Raw genomic sequence first — 20,506 nt, 5'->3', positions numbered from 1 at the left:
GATCATCGACATAATGGCCATCACAAATGGCAATGGCGCGACTATCGCCAAACAGGACATCCCCTCACATTTCATCGGTGGCAATGCCCTCGAATCAGCACCCCCTAGCGCTGTGAAGGACTTCGTGGCTGCTCACGAGGGTCACTCCGTCATCACATCCGTAAGTGGGAAATCGAAAGAAGATCCGTGATAGCGGAAAAAAAAAACGGGGAAATTGGACATGGGACTAACTTGTTCCTAGGTGCTTATTGCCAACAACGGTATCGCCGCTGTCAAAGAGATTCGCTCAGTGCGGAAATGGGCTTACGAGACCTTCGGCAATGAGCGGGCTATCCAATTTACCGTGATGGCTACGCCCGAAGATTTGACCGCCAACGCCGACTATATTCGCATGGCCGACCAATATGTCGAGGTTCCCGGTGGAACCAATAATAATAATTATGCCAACGTCGAGTTGATTGTCGATATTGCGGAGCGGATGGATGTTCACGCCGTGTGGGCAGGATGGTAAGTGGTTTGGAGATACTGAGAAGAAGGGAAAAGAACAAACAAAAAAACGAAGTGCTAATGCTCATTTTGTAGGGGTCACGCCTCCGAAAACCCTCGGTTACCCGAATCTCTCGCTGCGTCGCCCAAGAAGATCATCTTCATTGGACCCCCAGCTTCAGCCATGCGCTCGCTAGGTGACAAGATTTCCTCGACCATTGTTGCACAGCATGCTGGTGTGCCTTGTATTCCCTGGTCTGGAACCGGCGTTGACGCCGTCAAGCTTGACGAGCACGGCATCGTAACAGTCGAGGACGAGGTCTATAAGCAGGGTTGCACCTTTTCCCCGGAAGAGGGTTTGGCTAAGGCCAAGGAAATCGGTTTCCCTGTCATGGTGAAGGCCTCGGAAGGTGGTGGTGGTAAGGGTATCCGAAAGGTCGAGAACGAGGAGGAGTTCCCCGCCTTGTACAACGCCGCCGCCAACGAGATTCCCGGATCGCCTATCTTCATCATGAAGCTGGCTGGCAACGCTCGCCATCTCGAGGTGCAGTTGTTGGCTGATCAGTACGGTAACAACATTTCCCTCTTCGGTCGTGATTGCTCCGTCCAGCGTCGTCACCAGAAGATTATCGAGGAGGCTCCTGTGACTATTGCGAAACAGCCCACTTTCCAGGCCATGGAGCGCGCTGCTGTGAGCCTCGGTCGGTTGGTCGGATACGTTTCCGCCGGTACTGTCGAGTACCTCTACTCGCACTCTGATGACAAGTTCTACTTCCTCGAGTTGAACCCTCGTCTGCAGGTCGAGCATCCCACCACTGAGATGGTTTCCGGAGTCAACTTGCCCGCTGCCCAGCTCCAGATTGCTATGGGTATCCCCCTGCACCGCGTTCGTGACATTCGTCTCCTTTACGGTGTCGACCCCAACGCCTCCGCCGACATTGACTTCGACTTCTCCAAGGAAGAGAGCTTCCAGACCCAGCGCCGTCCTCAACCCAAGGGCCACACGACTGCTTGCCGTATCACCTCTGAAGATCCCGGCGAGGGTTTCAAGCCTTCCAGTGGTACCATGCACGAGCTGAACTTCCGCAGTTCGTCAAACGTCTGGGGTTACTTCTCTGTCGGTACTGCTGGTGGTATCCACAGCTTCTCCGACAGTCAATTCGGTCACATTTTCGCCTACGGTGAGAACCGATCGGCTTCGCGCAAGCACATGGTTGTTGCTTTGAAGGAATTGAGCATTCGTGGTGATTTCCGAACCACTGTCGAATACCTGATCAAGCTTCTCGAAACCCCCGCTTTCGAGGACAACACTATCACCACTGGGTGGCTCGATCAGCTTATCACCAACAAGCTGACTGCTGAGCGCCCCGATCAGACCGTCGCCATCATTTGTGGTGCTGTCACCAAGGCCCACCTTGCTAGCGAGGCTGGTATTGAGGAGTACCGCAATGGTCTCGGAAAGGGTCAAGTCCCGTCCAAAGAGATCCTGAAGACTGTTTTCCCCATCGACTTCATCTATGAAGGTGAGCGTTACAAGTTCACTGCCACTCGCGCCAGCTTGGACAGCTATCACCTCTTCATCAACGGCTCCAAGTGCTCCGTCGGTGTTCGCGCCCTGGCTGATGGTGGTTTGCTGGTTCTCCTCAGCGGCCGCAGTCACAACGTTTACTGGAAGGAGGAGGCTGCTGCCACTCGCCTCAGTGTTGACGGCAAGACCTGCCTCTTGGAGCAGGAGAACGATCCTACTCAGCTCCGTTCTCCCTCCCCGGGCAAGCTTGTCAAGTTCACCGTTGAGAATGGAGAGCACATCCGCTCTGGTCAGTCTTACGCTGAGGTTGAGGTCATGAAGATGTACATGCCCCTCATCGCAAAGGAGGATGGTATCGTGCAGCTCATCAAGCAGCCCGGTGCCACTCTGGAGGCTGGTGATATCCTCGGTATTCTTGCCCTGGATGACCCCTCCCGCGTCAAGCACGCTCAGCCGTTCACTGGTCAGCTGCCCGAGCTTGGCTCTCCTACCGTTCTCGGTAACAAGCCTTCCCAGCGCTTCTTCCTGCTTCACAGCATTTTGGAGAACATTCTTCGCGGTTTCGACAACCAGGTCATCATGGGTACCACCCTGAAGGATCTTGTCGAGGTGTTGCGCAATCCCGATCTTCCCTACGGCGAGTGGAATGCGCAGTCCTCTGCGCTGCACTCTCGCATTCCTCAGAGACTGGATGCTCAGCTGCAGAACGTGGTTGACCGTGCCAAGACCCGCAAGGCCGAATTCCCTGCCAAGCAGCTCCAGAAGGCCATCGTTCGCTTCATCGAGGAGAACATCGGCCCTGCCGATGCTGAGCTTCTTAAGGCCACTCTCTTGCCCCTGGTCCAGGTCATCAACAAGTACTTGGATGGTTTGAAGTCCAACGAGTACAATGTCTTCATTGGCTTGCTCGAACAGTACTACGATGTTGAGAAGCTGTTTTCCACCCACAACCTCCGCGACGAGGACGTCATTCTCAAGCTCCGTGAGGAGAACAAGGACGACATCACCAGCATTGTCCACACTGTCCTCTCGCATAGCCGCATCGGTTCGAAGAACAACCTGGTCCTGGCTATTTTGGACATGTACCGCCCCAACCAGCCTCTCGTCGAGAATGTTGGCACACACTTCAAGCCCGTCCTCAAGAAGTTGACCGAGCTCGAGGCTCGCTCTTCCGCCAAGGTTACTCTCAAGGCCCGTGAGGTTCTTATTCAGTGCGCTATGCCATCTCTGGATGAGCGCCTGTCCCAGATGGAGCACATTCTGCGGTCTTCCGTTGTCGAGTCTCGCTACGGTGAGACCGGATGGGAGCACCGTGAGCCTTCCTTGGAGGTCCTGAAGGAGGTTGTCGACTCGAAGTACACCGTCTTCGACGTTCTTCCTCGCTTCTTCGTCCACGCTGACCCCTGGGTTACCCTCGCCTCCCTGGAAGTTTATGTCCGCCGTGCCTACCGTGCATACACTCTTAAGGGCATCGAATACAACGCCTCCACTGAGCAGCCCTTCCTGTCTTGGGACTTCACCCTTGGAAAGCTCGGCCACCGTGAGTTCGGTGTTCTTAACTCCACCCAGCCCTCCGCCCCGGGCACTCCCATTGCGGAGACCAACCCCTTCAAGCGGATCAACTCCATCGGCGACATGTCCCTCTTCGTGAGCGACGCCGCCAGTGACCCTGTCCGCAAGGGTGTTATCATTCCCGTGCAATACTTGGAGGATGCTGAGGAGTTCCTCTCCAAGGCTCTTGAGGTCTTCCCTATCGGCGGCTCCAACGCCAAGCGTCCTAGCGAGCAGGGTCTCATTGCTAGCCTCGAAGGCAAGCGTCGCCCCGCCCCCAAGCCCGTGAGCGACAGCGAGCTCACTGGAGTCTGCAACATTGCCATCCGCGATATTGAGGACATGGAAGACTCGGAGCTTGTTGAACAGATGAAGCAGCTGCTCGCTGACAACAAGGATGAGCTCCTCGCTCGCCGTATTCGCCGTGTTACCTTCATCTGCGGCAAGCAAGGTGTCTATCCCGGTTACTTCACTTTCCGTGGTCCCAACTACGAGGAGGATCTGAGTATCCGTCACAGCGAGCCCGCTCTTGCCTTCCAGCTGGAGCTTGGCCGTCTTTCCAAGTTCAACATCAAGCCCGTCTTCACCGAGAACCGCAACATTCACGTCTATGAGGCTATTGGCAAAGGCCCCGGGAACGACAAGGCTATTGACAAGCGCTACTTCATTCGTGCCGTGGTTCGTCCCGGCCGTCTGCGTGACGATATCCCCACCGCTGAGTACCTGATCTCGGAGGCTGATCGTCTCATGAACGATATCCTGGATGCCCTCGAGATCATTGGCAACAACAACTCTGATCTGAACCACATCTTCATCAACTTCTCCCCCGTCTTCAACCTCCAGCCTGTCGATGTCGAGCAAGCCCTGGCCGGTTTCCTCGATCGCTTCGGCCGCCGCTTGTGGCGCCTCCGTGTCACCGGCGCAGAGATCCGCATTCTTTGCACCGACCCCGCTACCGGTATGCCCTACCCCCTGCGTGTGATTATCAGCAACACCTACGGTTTCATCATCAACGTGGAGCTGTACATCGAGCGCAAGTCCGAGAAGGGCGAGTGGATCTTCCAGAGCATCGGTGGTACCGCCAAGCTGGGCTCTATGCATCTGCGCCCTGTTGCCACCCCGTACCCTACCAAGGAGTGGCTGCAGCCCAAGCGTTACAAGGCTCACTTGATGGGAACTCAGTACGTGTACGATTTCCCCGAGCTTTTCCGGCAGGCCTTCCAGAACAGCTGGACCAAGATCGCCGAGAAGATTCCTTCCTTGTACGAGAAGCGCCCTCCTGTTGGAGAGTGCATTGACTACAGCGAGCTGGTCTTGGATGACACCGACAACCTTGTTGAGGTGTCCCGTGAGCCTGGTACCAACACCCACGGTATGGTTGGTTGGATCATCACTGCCCGTACTCCCGAGTACCCCCGCGGCAGACGTTTCATCATTGTCGCCAACGATATCACCTTCCAGATTGGTTCCTTCGGTCCTCAGGAAGATAAGTTCTTCCACAAGTGTACCGAGCTTGCTCGCAAGTTGGGTATTCCCCGTATCTACTTGTCTGCCAACTCCGGTGCCCGTATCGGTGTTGCCGATGAGATTATCCCCTACTTCTCGGTTGCCTGGAACAACCCGGAGAAGCCCGAGGCCGGCTTCAAGTACCTTTACCTCACTCCCGAGGTTAAGAAGCGCTTTGATGCCAGCAAGAAGAAGGAGGTCATCACCGAGCTCATCAACGATGACGGCGAGGAGCGCCACAAGATCACCACCGTTATTGGTGCCAAGGACGGTCTTGGTGTCGAGTGTCTGAAGGGTTCCGGTCTCATTGCCGGTGCCACCTCCAAGGCTTACGAGGACATCTTCACCATCACTCTCGTTACCTGCCGCTCTGTCGGTATCGGTGCTTACCTTGTGCGTCTCGGTCAGCGTGCGATCCAGGTTGAGGGCCAGCCCATCATCCTCACTGGTGCCCCTGCTATCAACAAGCTGCTCGGTCGCGAGGTTTACACCTCCAACCTTCAGCTTGGTGGCACCCAGATCATGTACAAGAACGGTGTTTCTCACATGACTGCCACCGATGACTTCGAGGGTGTTGAGAAGATTGTTGAGTGGATGTCTTTCGTCCCCGACAAGAAGAATGCTCCTATCCCCATTCGTCCCTGGTCGGATAGCTGGGACCGTGACGTTGCCTACTTCCCTCCCCCCAAGCAGCCTTATGATGTCAGATGGCTCATCAGCGGTAAGGAGGACGTCGACGGCTTCCTTCCTGGTCTGTTCGACAAGGGCTCCTTCGAGGAGGCCCTTGGTGGTTGGGCTCGCACCGTTGTTGTCGGTCGTGCCCGCCTTGGTGGTATCCCCATGGGTGTTATCGCCGTCGAGACCCGCTCGGTGGAGAACGTCACCCCTGCCGATCCCGCCAACCCCGACTCTATGGAGATGATCTCCACTGAGGCTGGTGGTGTCTGGTACCCCAACTCGGCCTACAAGACCGCCCAGGCTCTGCGCGACTTCAACAACGGCGAGCAGCTGCCTGTCATGATCCTGGCTAACTGGAGAGGATTCTCCGGTGGCCAGCGTGATATGTACAACGAGGTCCTCAAGTACGGTTCGTACATTGTCGACGCTCTCGTCAAGTACGAGCAGCCCATCTTCGTGTACATTCCTCCCCACGGTGAGCTCCGTGGTGGATCTTGGGTCGTCGTTGACCCCACCATCAACCGCGACCAGATGGAGATGTACGCCGACGAAGAGTCCCGTGGTGGTGTCCTTGAGCCCGAGGGTATGGTGAACATCAAGTACCGCCGCGAGAAGCAGCTGGACACCATGGCCCGCCTGGACGCGACCTACGGCGAGCTCCGCCGCTCCCTGGCCGACACCTCCCTTACCAACGAACAACTCAGCGAAGTCAAGGCGAAGATGGCCACCCGCGAGGAGCAGCTCCTGCCCGTGTACATGCAGATTGCGCTTCAATTCGCCGACCTGCACGACCGCGCCGGCCGCATGCAAGCCAAGGACACCATCCGCAAGCCTCTGCAATGGATCAACTCCCGTCGCTTCTTCTACTGGCGTCTTCGCCGCCGTCTCAGCGAAGAGACTATCGTCAAGCGCATGGTCGCCGCCTCCGCGCCTCCTGCCCCCGGCGCCGACGCTTTCGGCGAGTCCCTCCGTGCTGCGCACCTGCGTACCCTGCACGCCTGGACTGGTCTGCTGGACGAGGAGCTCGAGCACGATGACCACAAGGTTGCTACTTGGTATGAGGAGAACAAGAAGGTTGTTCAGAGCAAGGTTGAGTCGCTGCGCACTGAGGGCGTTGCGTCTGAAGTTGCTCAGTTGCTTATTGGCAACAAGGAGGGTGGTCTCCGCGGTGTGCAACAGGTGCTTTCTATGTTGCCTGTTGAGGAACGTGAGAATGTGCTTAAGTACCTTGGTTCTGCTTAGATGGCTTTGCATATGTTTTGCACAGAAGCATCTATTATGACTTGATGGTTCAATGTTTTTCTCTTGGTTTTTCATTTTGTATTTGGTGGCAGATTGCATGGTGTTTTTATTTTTGTTCTGGATCATTTTATATACTACAGTGTTGATATTCAATTTTAATATTCAATACATTATTCAACAAGATCACCTTCTCTCCATGAATACTCGAAAGTAGCAACCTTGGAAAGTAAACAGTAAATGGTAAATAGCAAAGCTATGCGATATGTCCAGTCATGGGAGGTATATAAGAGCTTCACCCCTCAACAAATACCCACAAACCCTCCCCTACTATAAAATTTCTTCCATCCCCCCTTCTGCCCCGTCCACTCTCGTCGTAGATCGCGCTCTCGTTCTCGAACCCTTTTGCTATGTGATCGGCTGTGCGACTTGCCTCTATGTTTAGGCTCTCCGGCTGGTTCTGAGGGTTCAGTGGGCTCTGATTTGGCGAAAAGGCTTTTGAGCCAGGCAAACATTTTTGTGGCTGAATCTGGTCTGGTACCTGCTAACTGAATGTTTGTTAGTTAGCTTTTGGTTATACCTTAGAAGAGTTGGGGCAAGTAGAGCCCGTCATAGGTCGAATGTGGGTCGCAAGGGGGATTTAGATTTACCTGGGAATTGATTCATGCAATGCGCATACGAATTAGTAGTACAGAGATACAGAATAGAGGTGATGTTGAATGTTGATGTTGGCTTGGGTTGAGACGGGGACTTGGCTGTTCATCGGGCGCCATAAGGTGGAGCTACTATGTTGGCCAACAATGAACTAACAAGAAACTAACAAGAAAAGGCCTTGGCATGAGAATTGTATTCACCTATCCTAGGATCCTAGGATATCAATAAAGATGATTCCAGGCTATGCCTCGTATAATCCAATTTGGTATAATATCATAACTTTCACATATAATATACAAATTAACCATGTAACTTCTTCAAACGAACATCCTTCCAAGCCCCAACAATAACAATCCCCAATATCATCATGAACAAAAAGATCAAGATAAACGTCTTGGCAACCATGCCACACGCTTTCTGAGAAAACTCCCTTTTCTCTCTGCGCTCCCGTTGCCGATCGCATTCTGCACAGTGGGTGTGTTGAACCGAGTCATCGGCCACTGTCACTGCGATAGGGGCTGGGATGGGGACGGGGACGTCATGGAGGTGGTGACCGTGTTCCACGCGGTTTTCCTCGATGGTGTCTGTTTGACCGACCATGCTATACTGTATATGTATTTAGATTGATTAGTATGTTGATGGGATTAGATTATCCCTTCCGGGGGAATTTGCTTACGCCATTCCGTGAGCTTGAGCCGCGCTCGTGGAATAGGTCCTCGTAGGCAGGTGCTGGTTCTATCGGGGTTGAATTGCCCATTGTAGATGTGGTATATTTTGAGGGTGTTGGTGATTGAAGGAGAGGGCTTGTCAGTTGTATGTTGTCTGTTGTATGACATGTCGAAGTATCAGGTGGGGCTAGGCAACAGGCTTGTGTATCAGCTCTAATTCGTCCATTTACCCGGGCTACCTATTCACCTGATTAGCAAGGGGTTTAGCTTATCTGTGTTTTGTTAAATGCGTAGTTGTATTTCTGTGGATATTTAATATAAGAAGATACAAGGCAGGTGCTTGTTATAGGAATTTGCGACTGATATTAAGTTGCCTAGTAAAGGAATGTAGAGGTGTACTATTTTGTCCATTTCTCTGAGGCTGAGAGGCTGAGGCTGAGGCTGGGGCTGACAATGGATATTGAAGTCATACCTACTCCGTACATACCTACGTACTTGGTTTCCTCTATCACTTCTTGGCTTTCCCTGCTTTGGTGCTCAGTCCTTGCCGCTTTTTGCTCACTGAGCAGATCTGAGCACGCCTCTGAGCGGTCTGATCTGCTATTCAATCTATGGAGAGCAGGGTATTTGATGTGGCATCTACTATATCGGGACCAAGAGATTAGGAGGGAGAGAGTTAATTGCTACGAAGGTACGATCTGCGGACTCTCCACTATCTGAGGGGTTGATGCCCGAGGCACTAATCTGAGGGCCTAAGGCCTCATAATAGTATTTATGCCCTGACAACCAAGCAAACAAACTACTCAGTCTGGCAAACGATCAGCACAGTCTGATATCCAACAGTATTGTTGGCTGTTTTAGCTAGACAGGCTGATGTCAGCCCCATGCGATACCCCTCTTATAGGCGCCTTACGGGGGCGGCTTTTGCAGCCCTGTGGTTGGTGCAAATCGCAAGAGAAACACGAGATTGCCTCCTTTCACATCTTCGGCACGGTCAGCTTCAGGCATCAATACCTTCGTCCAGTCTTTAATATAGCAACATTTGCAACCTCTTCTTGAACTGATAATCTTTGCTATCCCTGGCTACAATGCGCCCGAAAAGCCGCAAAGACTTTGCGGTAGCCATTATATGTGCACTTCCTATGGAGGCTGACGCCGTGGAAGCACTTTTCGATGAAACCTACGACCGGTTTAGCAGATTATATGGCAAACAGCCCGGGGATACGAATGCATACGTCAACGGAAGGATGGACAAGCACAACGTTGTTCTATGCTACATGCCAGGAATGGGAAAAGAAAGCGCAGCAAGCGTGGCCTCCACCCTTCGCTTCAGCTACACTGAAATCCAGCTTGCACTGGTTGTTGGTATCTGTGGAGGAGCACCATCGCCGTCCCCTAGTAGGCAGATCTACTTGGGTGATGTCGTTATTAGTGATTCCGTGATTGCATATGATTTCGGCAGACAATACCCGGGTGGTTTTCGGAGAAAGAGAGATGTCAAGGACACATTAGGAAGACCAAACCAGGAAATTCGAACTCTTCTCGCTGGTCTTAACGCAAGTCGGTCTCAAATTGAATTTCGGCAACAGATGTTAGTGAATCTTCACAGTCTCCAGCAAAAAGAGACAAGATGGCAGCACCCAGGCTTTGAAGATATTCTATTCGACGCTTCTTATCTTCACAAGCATCACGCACTATCTCCGCATAGCCGATGTGGCTGCTCGACCGATAACTTACCCTATGATATATGTGACGAGGCACTTGAGATAGAATGCTATGATCTCAAGTGCGATAAGAACCAAATTGTTCGTCGGCGAAGTGGTACACCAATACTTGGCGAAGCCTCCGTGCATATTGGAAAAGTCGCGTCCGCTGACACAGTGATGAAGTCCGGAGAACATCGCGATGCAATCACAAGAGAGGAGAGAGTTCTTGGGTTTGAAATGGAGGCAGCAGGGGTGTGGGAGAACATTGCATGTATCATCGTCAAGGGAGTGTGTGATTATGCAGATAGCCATAAAAGCAAAGTGTGGCAATGCTACGCAGCAGCAACTGGAGCTTCGGCAGCAATGGCCTTTTTGGGATACTGGAGGCCTGCTGGCAAAGATGGTGAGTTCGCACAAGAAGTGCTTGAGATGATATACTGAAGATGATACCATCTAGGAATTATCGATGATGAAATAGAATCCTTGCGGTGGATGTCTCTCAGCGACCCGGCAAACGACGAAAACGCACAAAGACAAAGAACGGCAAGAGAGAACAAGTCAAAAGCAAATTTCTATCGGTTATGGGAAGGCCAGAAGCACACCCTCGGGGAAGACTACAAAGATATGCTTTTATCTCTTCATTTGCGAGGTGTGGCTCTCTACGAACAAGCAAAGTATGCGGAAGCCGAAGATATCCACCGTCAGGTATGGGAAGGCCGTAAGCAAACCCTTGGGGAAGATCACAAAGATACGCTTTTATCTCTTCATTGGATAGGTATGGCTCTCGACAATCAAGCAAAGTATGCGGAAGCCGAACACACCCACCGTCAGGTATGGGAAGGCCGTAAGCAAACCTTTGGGAAATACCATGAATATACGCTTGCATCTCTTTATTTGCGAGGTATGGCTTTCTACAAGCAAGCAAGGTATGCGGAAGCCGAAGACACCCACCGTCAGGCATGGGAAGGCCAGAAGCAAACCCTCGGGGAAGGCCACAGAGCTACGCTTTTATCTCGTTATTGGCTAGGTCAGGCTCTCTACGATCAAGAAAAGTATACCCTAGCTGCGGAAGCATACCAAGACGCCTGGGAGGGACGAAAGCGAGCCCTTAGTGAGAACCACGAAGATACGCTTTCATCTCTTTATTGGCTAGGTTTGGCTCTTAAAAAGCAAGCCAAATATGCGGAAACCGAAGTCGCCTTCTATCGGTTATGGGAAGGCCAGAAGCAAACCATCGGGGAATACCACAAAGATACGCTTTCATCTCTTCATCGACTAGGCCAGACTCTCTACTATCAAGAAAAGTATGCCCTGGCTGCGGAAACATACCGAGACGCCTGGAAGGGACGAAAGCGAGCCCTTGGTGAGAACCACGCAAAAACACTCCTCTCTCTCAATCAAATGAGAAATGCTCTTAGTAAGAGCTCTGCTTCCGCAAAGAAGCGCAAGCCCCGATAGAAGTTAACACGACGCCCTTGGAGAACCAAAATATGCTTCTCTATCAATGCACGCATAAAATTATCTTCAATCTCTCCTCCAATGGCCAACACTCCTAGGAGCTAAACTCCCTGTCCTGTGAGGTCTCACTACGCATTATTTCTGGATTTGACTAACATGCCCACCAGGACACCCTGTGTCTTTGAAATGCATTGAAGTAGAAGTAGAAACAAGGGAAGCCATTTTTGTGATATTTGACTGCAGTGTCTAGCGAGCGACGAAATTTATTTACTCTTGGTGTTCTTTTCTACATGCACTCTATCCTAACTGAAAACGCGTTACAGCTTGTAATATTTCTGCCTGTTAGGCTTGATCTTGCAGTAGCTATTTCTAGAAGTTGATGACCGGGAACTTTGTATTACAGAGATAGACCTTCAATACATACTTGGTCGCCCTAAAGTCCGTCACTTAGCGGGAAAATATGGTAGTGAATGTGAGCACTTCTATCAGGTTTTTTGAGACTAGGAGAGTCAGCCTATATTTTAGCATTATATCAGGGTAACTCACTACTCGATTTCCTCCCGTACAATTGCATAGCAACTGGAAAGCCCCACCGGGAAGAGGGAAAATCAAGTACTCTATGGGTAGTATTGACTACGCTCCATTAATAGGACGAAGTAAAACCCTCAAATTTGCCTGAAAAAAACATTCTACATTTATTATTCTGAATAAACAGACTGGGAGTTATTTATATAAGTTGCCAAGGTCTGCAATTCTGAAACGAAATGTTGATACTCCGTACTGTGCAGATGATGTCCCAATGCGGATAGGAGTGCGAGCGCTAGGGTTTTTTTTTGACTACCATCCTTCGGATACGAAAAACTCGAAATAATTCCCACTAAGCCTTGCGACAACTGCCAATCGCAATCGTTACCTCTATAGGAATTTATAAAGATATCGCAAAGCTATCTCAATATGGAGTGCTCCAAAGCTGATGCCTGGCTTAGACTGGACGCTAAACCCAACTACCTCGAAGAGTGAGGTAAAGTAGGGTATAAAGATGGTTCACTCTCCCTAGGCTTTGCCTCGGAATCAATCACTCTTACTCATTCGTATATTCCATTGAACTATGATTCTGATCTACAAAAAAATCAAGAAACGAAATGAGCGGAAACGCCTAGATTCTGCAGTGTCAAATACACCAGACAATGCAATCGAATTAAACACACCAGTTGATTTCCCACAGCTCGATGAAGGAAAGAAAAAGAAAACCCACACCCCGGAAGAAGTTGCAGAGAAGAAACGAAAGAATGTCTACCGCTGGAAGATCATCCTGGGACTATTCAGTCCATACTGCCTACAAGCCCTAGATACAACGATCGTAGCCTCAGCTCTACCATTCATCGCAGAGGATTTCAGTACGTACCACACACACCAATTCCCAATGACCATCCTCATCCTCAACTAACCATTAATCACCCTACAGACCAAATCAACCAACTGAACTGGATCATCTCCGTCTTCAACCTCACATCAGCCGCCTTTCTCTTCTTCTGGGCCCAACTAACCGACCTCTTCGGCCGCCACATCGTCCTCCAATCCGCAATCTTCATAATGATGATCGGCTCCGCAGTCTGCACAGGCGCCCCGACATCAGCATTCAGCGTCCTCCTTTTCGGTCGCGCACTGCAAGGCGTCGGCGCCGCAGGAGTCAACATCTCAATCCGAACTATCCTCGCCGACCGCGTCTCCCTCGCCGAGTACGCAGTCAACTGGACGGTATTTGCTCTCGTCTCTGGTATCGGATTTAGCATTGGTCCCGTCATCGGCGGGTATATGACGCAGGCGTCGTGGCGCTGGTGTTTTGCGATTAATCTACCTATTGCGGTTGTAGCAATGATTATTGTGGTCCTTGTTCTGAGGACTGAGTTACAGGGTCCGCAGCCTATTCCTGAATTGGAAGAGAGTGGTGTCTCGACTAGTTCTGGACGGTTCCTCGCGAGAATCTCAACTATTGACTACGGTGGCCAGATGCTTTTCCTCTGGGGATTTGGTCTTCTTATCCTTGCTTTGACATGGGCGGGTGGTACCTACTCCTGGAAATCCGTTGCTGTCCTAGCTCCGCTGGTGATCGGCGGGATTCTGACGATTGCTTGGGTCGTCTATGAGCGCTGTATGGTTCCTGGCTCGTTGATGGCACGGGTCCTCCCGCGCCAAAAGGCAATGGTACCATGGGAACTACTAAGACAGCGTGATATTGGCTTATTGTTCCTGATCAATTTCTCGATCGGGATAGCCATGTTTGCCGTTATGTATTTCATGGATATATACTTTACGCTGGTGGAAGGGAGGAGTTCTAGCGATGCCGGTATCGCACTGCTATATTTCCTTCCTGGTTTAGGTGGTATGTCTAACTCTACTTATTTACTATTTACTATATGGAATGAACCTTGACTAACCCAAACAGCCGGACTATACATGGCAATGTTCTCCTCAAACGTCTGGCCCAGACAAACCTTCCCAGCCCTTTTCCTCGGCAGTATAACCTCAGCAGTAGGAATGACCGTGCTGGCATGGGGCGTGCATGCAGGTAAAACAAGCGTCATCTATGGTATGATGGCGCTAGTTGGACACGGAGTCGGGATGCGAATGAACCCGGCATCTATGCACGGACTGGCGTATTTCCCTGCCATGACGGCGCAGATCTCATGTCTTGCTTCGTTTGCGGTTCCGTTTGGAGGTTTGCTGGGGTTGACTATTATGTCGACGGTGTTTACGAATAAGAGTGGCGTTGGACAGCGGGATGCTAAGGATGGTGTTATGTGGGCTTTTATTGCTATGATGCCGGTTATGTGGTTGTCTGTTTTGCTTACTACTTTCCTTGGGAATGTGTGGATTTTGAAGGAGGGGGGTCATGAGGTTGTTAATAGGTCTTATCTTTGGGGTTTGATATTTGGGAGGGAAATTGTGAGGGAGAAGAGAGATCGGGGGGAGGAGGTCGGGGATAGTGAGGGAACTGTTTAGAGAGACCATATATGCCCGTAGACAGGACTTGTGACTTTAATTCTCGACTGATATAGGGAAATCGTCAGCCCTAGAATATAGAATGATGATAAAATCAAATTAATATATCTCTTAACACCTTGGAGTTAAACATGAACAATATAAAGTACTCGTCTCCAACCAATTAAGTTGCATTCAACTGTATTAATATAAACCAAAAGCATCGAAATTCACTCATGACAGAACCTTGCATAATCGAAATCACCCTCATCGACCGAAATCATATCTGCTCCCTCCTTCGTAATACCGAACTAAGATCCTGGAACCCAAATGGCAGCCCATTTCCCTTTCATCTTTCGGTCATTCCACTTATCCCCTTGGAACGCCTTTACCTCCTCCAAACTGCCCCAACCACACTTAATCAAACCCTGGGGACTCCGCGGAATGTTCTGTACCCCGATCGCTCCTGCTTGCGACTTAGATACAAAGATCGAGTACTCGCCGATCTTGCTCATAGCCTGCTGGACCATGGCGTGCAAAATGACATTGCCGGTAATCCGTCCGGACTCATGGTAGCCTTGATAGTGCACATATGTTGTTATAACGGTTGTGGAGGTCTTGGACTATCGTACCGTATCATGCTTAGTATAAAATAGCCCCGTACAACTCTTCCGATTGTAGCTATTATTTGAAAATTGGGGAGTATTTTGTTTACCTTCCTTGGGATGTTCTCTTGCACTTGGAGGTTGATCCACCCGATCTCGTAGGGGTCAGAGTTGAAGTATCCCTGATAGTCGATGCGGAAATCGTCGTTTTTCAGGAGGGTTGCGCCTCCACTCTTGGTGGGTGGTAGCGTTAAGACGTTGTCTTTTCGCTCTAACATCAAGAGCCAGTCTATTAACTCTGTGTGCTTGGCTGAAGAGTAGTCTGCTCCGTTGCGCTTGATGAGGGTGGGGGTATCCCGGACGTTGCTTTGGGTGGCCATTATGGAATGGAGTTGGGATGATGAGATATTGGGATTAGCAAGTATTGTTTAACTTGGATGAGAAGGCTTCGAGGGGTAAAAATGTTGGAATTTATACAAAGATCATGTCATAGCACATAATACGAGCTATGAGCTGACGGCTCCAGGTGAGGCTGATTATTTAGTTACTTCGCCCCCAACGGCCTAATCCCCGGGGGGTTGGTCCCCGGGGACTCGGGGACTGGGCCTCACACGCGGGGCTCAACTAAGAACGCCGAGACCCGCACGCCCGAGCAAAACCACTTGACTTGCTTATTTAGGAAGAAGAGATCCATTTCATTTCACCTCTATAGGGCTATATGCATTAGTAGGGCCCTATTAGGATTAGTGAATTTAGGGACTCGAGTTTCTATTTGATGGTGTTGAAATTTCGGGTCTTAGAGTCTCAGCTGCTAAGCCTCACGGGTCAATGCAAACTTCATCTACCATTTTAAACATCTTATTTCTTAATATTTAAACAGTCCTTAGCTTCCGCGATTCTATCTCCCCGTATGATATAAAAGCGTAGGAAGCCGCTATCTTAGCTTTCGGCGCCCCTCCATTAGCCACGTTCTAGCCCGATTATAGGGGCCAATTTTAAAGCCGCTTCTTTACTAATTAGGCTAAATAACCTTGTAAAGATCGATCTATTTTACTCCGTTCTATATGCCTATAGCTAGAACGGTAAGATCGAACGAGGCATACGTATATAAAAGCGAGCGCGAGTATTTCTTGAAAATACTAAGCTTCCCAAACGCCTATAGTTAGAGATTATATAGAAATATTCAAATACTAAACTCAAGCCGATTTCCAGCAAAATCCCGAGCGAAGAACCGCGTGGGATATTCTTTCCCTTTAGCGCCTATAGCGGTAATCAGCAAATAGTCATAGGCAGCATATATCAAAGGAACCTCTTACCAGAGTTTACATCGCCGGGCTTATCGGCAGCCATTGGTGCTGCGGCACCACCACGCACATGGTGGTCATAGATGCTTGCTTTGAGCTCCTCCAGTTCCTCGGGGGAAGACAACTTGAAGCATGGGTGCCGGTTAGCTTCGGGATCAGTAGCGCCGAAGCTAATATGCACTTGTTGCCCGCTGGAACCGATATCGAACCTGTTAAATATTAGAGATGTGTGTCCTTTTTGAAAAATAGCGCGCTTCAATACCATAGAATTGTTCCCTTCTGGAGCTCCGGTACCGGCGCTGAGGTGAGTCCGAGGGTGGTCCCGTAGAACTCCTCGGCTTGGTCTAATGTACCCTGAGGGATTGGGAGGTTGATGTGGGCGATTCCGGAAATCATGATGTATGGTAGAAGATATGTATGTGTGATTGTGGTTGAGCGAGACGAGTTGGTATATATTCAAGACCTCGCGGGAATCAGTTTCCGTGTCGGATGAGAGATGAGTCAAGGAACAAATAGTATGACGACGGTTACTACACAATGTGGAGGTTGGGCTTGGTAGTTTAGTGAACAGATAAGATATCCAGTAAATCCCAGGAAAATTATCCGATGAATTCCATGTCGCCATTGTCCAGACTAAATAATATGCCCCTCATAAGAGGGGCAGAGCTAACATCGGCCCCAGCCGAAGGTCGGGGAGTTTGGCTTTCATTCCCCGATTTCAATATTTAAGACATCATCCTAGCCATCCGAGTCTTTGTGTTTGTTATTGAAGAAACTCTCTAGGCCATCGTCTAATGGAAATCGCCAAGGTCGCTTGTGTGCGCAGTCTATGTTTCACAGGCATGGGTGCCGACGAAGTGCGGAGCAGTCCGGTAGAACCGGATGCTTTCCAGTTGGTCTGAGGCGATATTTCCGAAACTCGAGATGTGCAACAATAACAACTTGAATGATATGAATGGGTGGATATGCTGTTGTGACAGTCGCCTTTCTTAGTGTGTGAGTACCGGACAAGATATTGGTATGGCCATTTGGATGGAATATTATCATTGAAAGCAAGCCTCATGAGATTCATAGCGGACCATTTCGAGCAAAGTTGTCATCAATGATCATATCCGCCGCTTTTTCGGCAATTGCATATACAGTGGCTTGGATGTGTGCCCCAACTTGCAATGGCATGATGCTAGCATCTACAACCCGCAGAGCATGCACTCCATGTACCTGTAGCATATCATTCACAACTCCAGCATTGACCCCGTCCGCTTCACCCATAGCACAAGTTCCAACTGCTGTATGCATTTTTCAGTAGTTTGCTGGGTGAATCTTGGAGGGAGAACATACGATGCCAATCGGTGACAGTATAATTTGAGACAAACTCTTCGTATACTTCATCCTCGGTCTTTACCCCATCGGCAGGAGGAGGAAAGACTCGACCGTGAATGAGTTTGGCCAAAGGCTCGGTTTGACAGATTCGGTCTCCCCACCTAAGTGCTTTGGCCATGACCTTCTTATCAATCTCCCCGGGTCCTAGAAAGTATCGCGGATCAATCATGGGCTTCTCATCAATTGTAGCCTTTTCATAATTGGTTTCGCTCATAGGGGGTATATGGATAGATCCGCGCGAGAAAGGGTACTGTAGCATTTGCAGCATTGTGGCGTATTTCTTTCCTGGCTCAGAAACAAAATATGGGCTCCAGTTACCCAAATCGAAGAGATACTCGACTTGACCGCGCGCTTGACCGGACTCGAATTGACTGGCTAGAAGAGCGTCATGTGTACGTCCTGTGTTTCGTGCGACTTCCTTAGCTTGGGTATGTAGTTCATCGCATTCCTCAGGCGATAGGATGTTCGAAAGCGGACAGTATGCCACAGAACAGGGCATCACAGTCCAAGGCCCGGTCTGTGAAGCGTAGTAGGCGCGGTCTGCAGCTTCGCGCTGAATTGGGTCTTTGAGAATATCATCACGCGTGGGAATCGTTGAGGGTATTTCGAAGATGGTGGCAGTCACTTCTAACCATCAGTTAAGATCATAAGGGGCGTTGTTTATATTTCATACTTATATGCTCCTGTAGATTTTCTCCTACGTGGGGATTGTGGAATTTTGTCTCAATTCCAGCAGCTTCCAGCACGTCCTGATTGCCAATGCCTGATAGCTCTAGAAGTTGTGGTGATTGCACGCTACCGGCACAGACAATTACCTCTTCATACGCTTTGATGTTTGCTTCCAGTCCGTTCCAGCGTACTCGTGCCCCTGTTGCGTACCACTCATCATCTTCGAAATTAAAGAGGATTTCCATGGCAGTTGCTTCAGTCAGTATATGCAAATTTTGACGCTTCGCAATGGGATGGTAATATGCAGAGGCAGAGTAGCTGCGCTCCTGACTATCTGGATCAATTGTGCAGACCATATTCCAGACGCCTGTATTATTGCCTGCCAGACTATCCCGCGTAGATGGAACCCCAAGGCTATTCAGCGTCTCGTGCCAATACTGGTGTGTAGGGCCATACTGCTTGGCATGGGTTGTATGTAGAGGGCCCTTCGTTCCATTTACCTCGGGATCATAGGACGACTGATAATATTTTTGATGAGCGGCACTTGGTGGGTGGAAACTCTCGCTGCGGCGGAAAAAGGGCCTGCAAGGAATTCAGTATCCCACAGATCAGCAGGTGAGATTCAAAATGGAGCCCGAATCTTAGAGCAAACTGGTCAACTCATACAGTAGATCTTCCCATCCCCACCCTTTATTCCCCAGTTCCGCCCAAGCATCATAATCTTTGCGATGACCGCGATTCCAAGCCATAAGATTGAGCGCACTCGTGCCGCCTAATAGACGACCTCGTGGCCATGGCAGTGATCTTCCTCCCAGGCCTGGCTGTGGGGTAGTTTCAAATTTCCAATCGTATTTCGAGCCGATGGTTTCGCCATACCGACCAGGAACATTGATCGCGCCATTATCACCTGTGTTTAAGACCGATGGGCCGGCTTCGATGACTCCCACGTGGAACCAAGGGTGTTCAGTGAGTCGTGCAGCAACAGCTAGACCTGCGGTACCTCCGCCTATAATCAAGTAATCGAGATCGAGGGCGGCGAACTCTTGGAGGGTCTCGTTACCCATGGCTGATGAGGGGTTTGGGGAGAAATTTAAACCAAACCTCGTAATTGGGCTGCTTTGCGCTCAGCCTCGGTGGAATGCCAAGCAACGGGACATTTGGTGAATCGATGCAGGGTTGTCGCTTGTACTTGCTTGTACCTGCGGGGTACAGCAAAACCCACCTTTGGTCAACCTCCTATATTACCTACGCATCATAGGAGAAAGGTTGATATGCTTGGAAAAGAGACATATTATTCTGCTAAATGTCGTTGACGCCACGGCGCTAGTTGGTGGCTGAAGGCTGCTGACATGCCTGCTCACAGCCCGATTATACGAGACGTCCAGGCTGAGACAAGAAATCCATTTCTTATATCACTGCCATGATCGGACTTTTGCAGTTGTAAGACAAAAGGTTGAGGCTGCTCTCATCAAGAATAGCCACAAAGCCTTGGTATGTTGCTTGCACATGCGATGATTTGGAGGGTTGTGCTGTTGTCTTTCCTCTCCATATCCACAACGTGCGGGCTTGTAGTCCAAACAAGAGAGGAACCGGGTTCAGACCCAACGTCAGTTATTCATGGCGAACAAAACTATACATCTAGCCCCTCAGCCTCTGATAGCACGATATCTACACCATCAACCGACAAGACAAGTTCCTCATCCGATGCAGCTCCCTCGCCTGGCACGCAACATTATGACAGCGGACCCCTAGTTTATCTAGATATCACATCTGAACCACCTCATGTCCTTGGCATCGGAAATGTGAGCGGGTTCTATGGACCAGGAAGTTGGGCGGGATGGCTCCTCTCAATCGTGGCATCGTGGTGGCGACTCATTCGAGCTTCAGAAGAGAGATTTGATCCAAATACATGGCTGTTTCTACTGGGCACTAACTGGGCTGCGGTTGGCCTTTTTCGTGGAGTCCGCATGGCTCAGAGTATCCCAAGTGACTCCTTGACCTATGCTGCAGATTTGGGCAGCTTGAAAGGTTCCATTGGGGCGGCGTTTAATGTCACATTTTGGGGGATATTCCATGGCTCCATGCAGTATTT

General features: G+C 50.2%; 7 protein-coding genes across 7 annotated transcripts; 3 read left to right on the top strand and 4 right to left on the bottom strand.

Moving 5' to 3' along the window:
* Window positions 1–13: 13 nt before the first annotated feature.
* N7455_000916 (acetyl-CoA carboxylase ACC1) lies at window positions 14–6,991 on the top strand (the record flags this gene model as incomplete). The annotated part of the gene is made up of 3 exons (XM_040959766.2): window positions 14–160; window positions 242–507; window positions 583–6,991. 3 exons carry the CDS (start codon window positions 14–16, stop codon window positions 6,989–6,991), a joined length of 6,822 nt encoding a protein of 2,273 aa, XP_040809814.1.
* Window positions 6,992–7,916: 925 nt separating this feature from the next.
* Window positions 7,917–8,457, bottom strand: N7455_000915 (uncharacterized protein). Its single transcript, XM_040959730.2, has 2 exons — window positions 8,319–8,457; window positions 7,917–8,248 (listed from the first exon to the last, which is right to left on the bottom strand). Exons 1-2 carry the CDS (start codon window positions 8,397–8,399, stop codon window positions 7,943–7,945), a joined length of 387 nt encoding a protein of 128 aa, XP_040809804.2. The 5' UTR covers window positions 8,400–8,457; the 3' UTR covers window positions 7,917–7,942.
* A 941-nt stretch (window positions 8,458–9,398) lies between these two features.
* On the top strand, window positions 9,399–11,474 carry N7455_000914 (5'-methylthioadenosine/S-adenosylhomocysteine nucleosidase family protein; the record flags this gene model as incomplete). Its single annotated transcript, XM_040959764.2, has 2 exons — window positions 9,399–10,419; window positions 10,474–11,474. The coding sequence occupies 2 exons, from the start codon at window positions 9,399–9,401 to the stop codon at window positions 11,472–11,474; spliced, it is 2,022 nt and encodes a 673-aa protein (XP_040809833.2).
* A 1,108-nt stretch (window positions 11,475–12,582) lies between these two features.
* Window positions 12,583–14,477, top strand: mfs56 (uncharacterized protein; the record flags this gene model as incomplete). The annotated part of the gene is made up of 3 exons (XM_040959719.2): window positions 12,583–12,871; window positions 12,940–13,857; window positions 13,921–14,477. 3 exons carry the CDS (start codon window positions 12,583–12,585, stop codon window positions 14,475–14,477), a joined length of 1,764 nt encoding a protein of 587 aa, XP_040809863.2.
* A 290-nt stretch (window positions 14,478–14,767) lies between these two features.
* On the bottom strand, window positions 14,768–15,441 carry N7455_000912 (uncharacterized protein; the record flags this gene model as incomplete). The annotated part of the gene is made up of 2 exons (XM_040959723.2): window positions 14,768–15,079; window positions 15,172–15,441. 2 exons carry the CDS (start codon window positions 15,439–15,441, stop codon window positions 14,768–14,770), a joined length of 582 nt encoding a protein of 193 aa, XP_040809834.2.
* An 803-nt stretch (window positions 15,442–16,244) lies between these two features.
* On the bottom strand, window positions 16,245–16,761 carry N7455_000911 (putative glyoxalase family protein; the record flags this gene model as incomplete). The annotated part of the gene is made up of 3 exons (XM_040959757.2): window positions 16,245–16,321; window positions 16,378–16,574; window positions 16,628–16,761. 3 exons carry the CDS (start codon window positions 16,759–16,761, stop codon window positions 16,245–16,247), a joined length of 408 nt encoding a protein of 135 aa, XP_040809813.2.
* A 672-nt stretch (window positions 16,762–17,433) lies between these two features.
* On the bottom strand, window positions 17,434–19,478 carry N7455_000910 (GMC family oxidoreductase; the record flags this gene model as incomplete). The annotated part of the gene is made up of 4 exons (XM_040959738.2): window positions 17,434–17,651; window positions 17,704–18,369; window positions 18,419–18,996; window positions 19,081–19,478. The coding sequence occupies 4 exons, from the start codon at window positions 19,476–19,478 to the stop codon at window positions 17,434–17,436; spliced, it is 1,860 nt and encodes a 619-aa protein (XP_040809799.2).
* Between the last annotated feature and the right edge of the window lie 1,028 nt (window positions 19,479–20,506).

The sequence above is a fragment of the Penicillium solitum genome (genome assembly GCF_028829755.1).
Source record: "Penicillium solitum strain IBT 25940 chromosome Unknown utg000001l_segment0_segment0, whole genome shotgun sequence".
Taxonomy (NCBI): Eukaryota; Fungi; Ascomycota; class Eurotiomycetes; order Eurotiales; family Aspergillaceae; genus Penicillium; species Penicillium solitum.
Note: the sequence above shows the minus strand (reverse complement) of the source record. Positions and strands in the feature narration are given on the sequence as shown.

What these genes read in the sequence shown, in the direction of transcription:
- N7455_000915 (XM_040959730.2), bottom strand. Translation starts at nt 8,399, where the DNA reads ATGGGCAATTCAACCCCGATAGAACCAGCACCTGCCTACGAGGACCTA. An exon ending in GCTCAAGCTCACGGAATGGC is followed by an intron (nt 8,249 to 8,318) that starts GTAAGCAAATTC and finishes ATACATATACAG; the next exon opens with TATAGCATGGTCGGTCAAAC.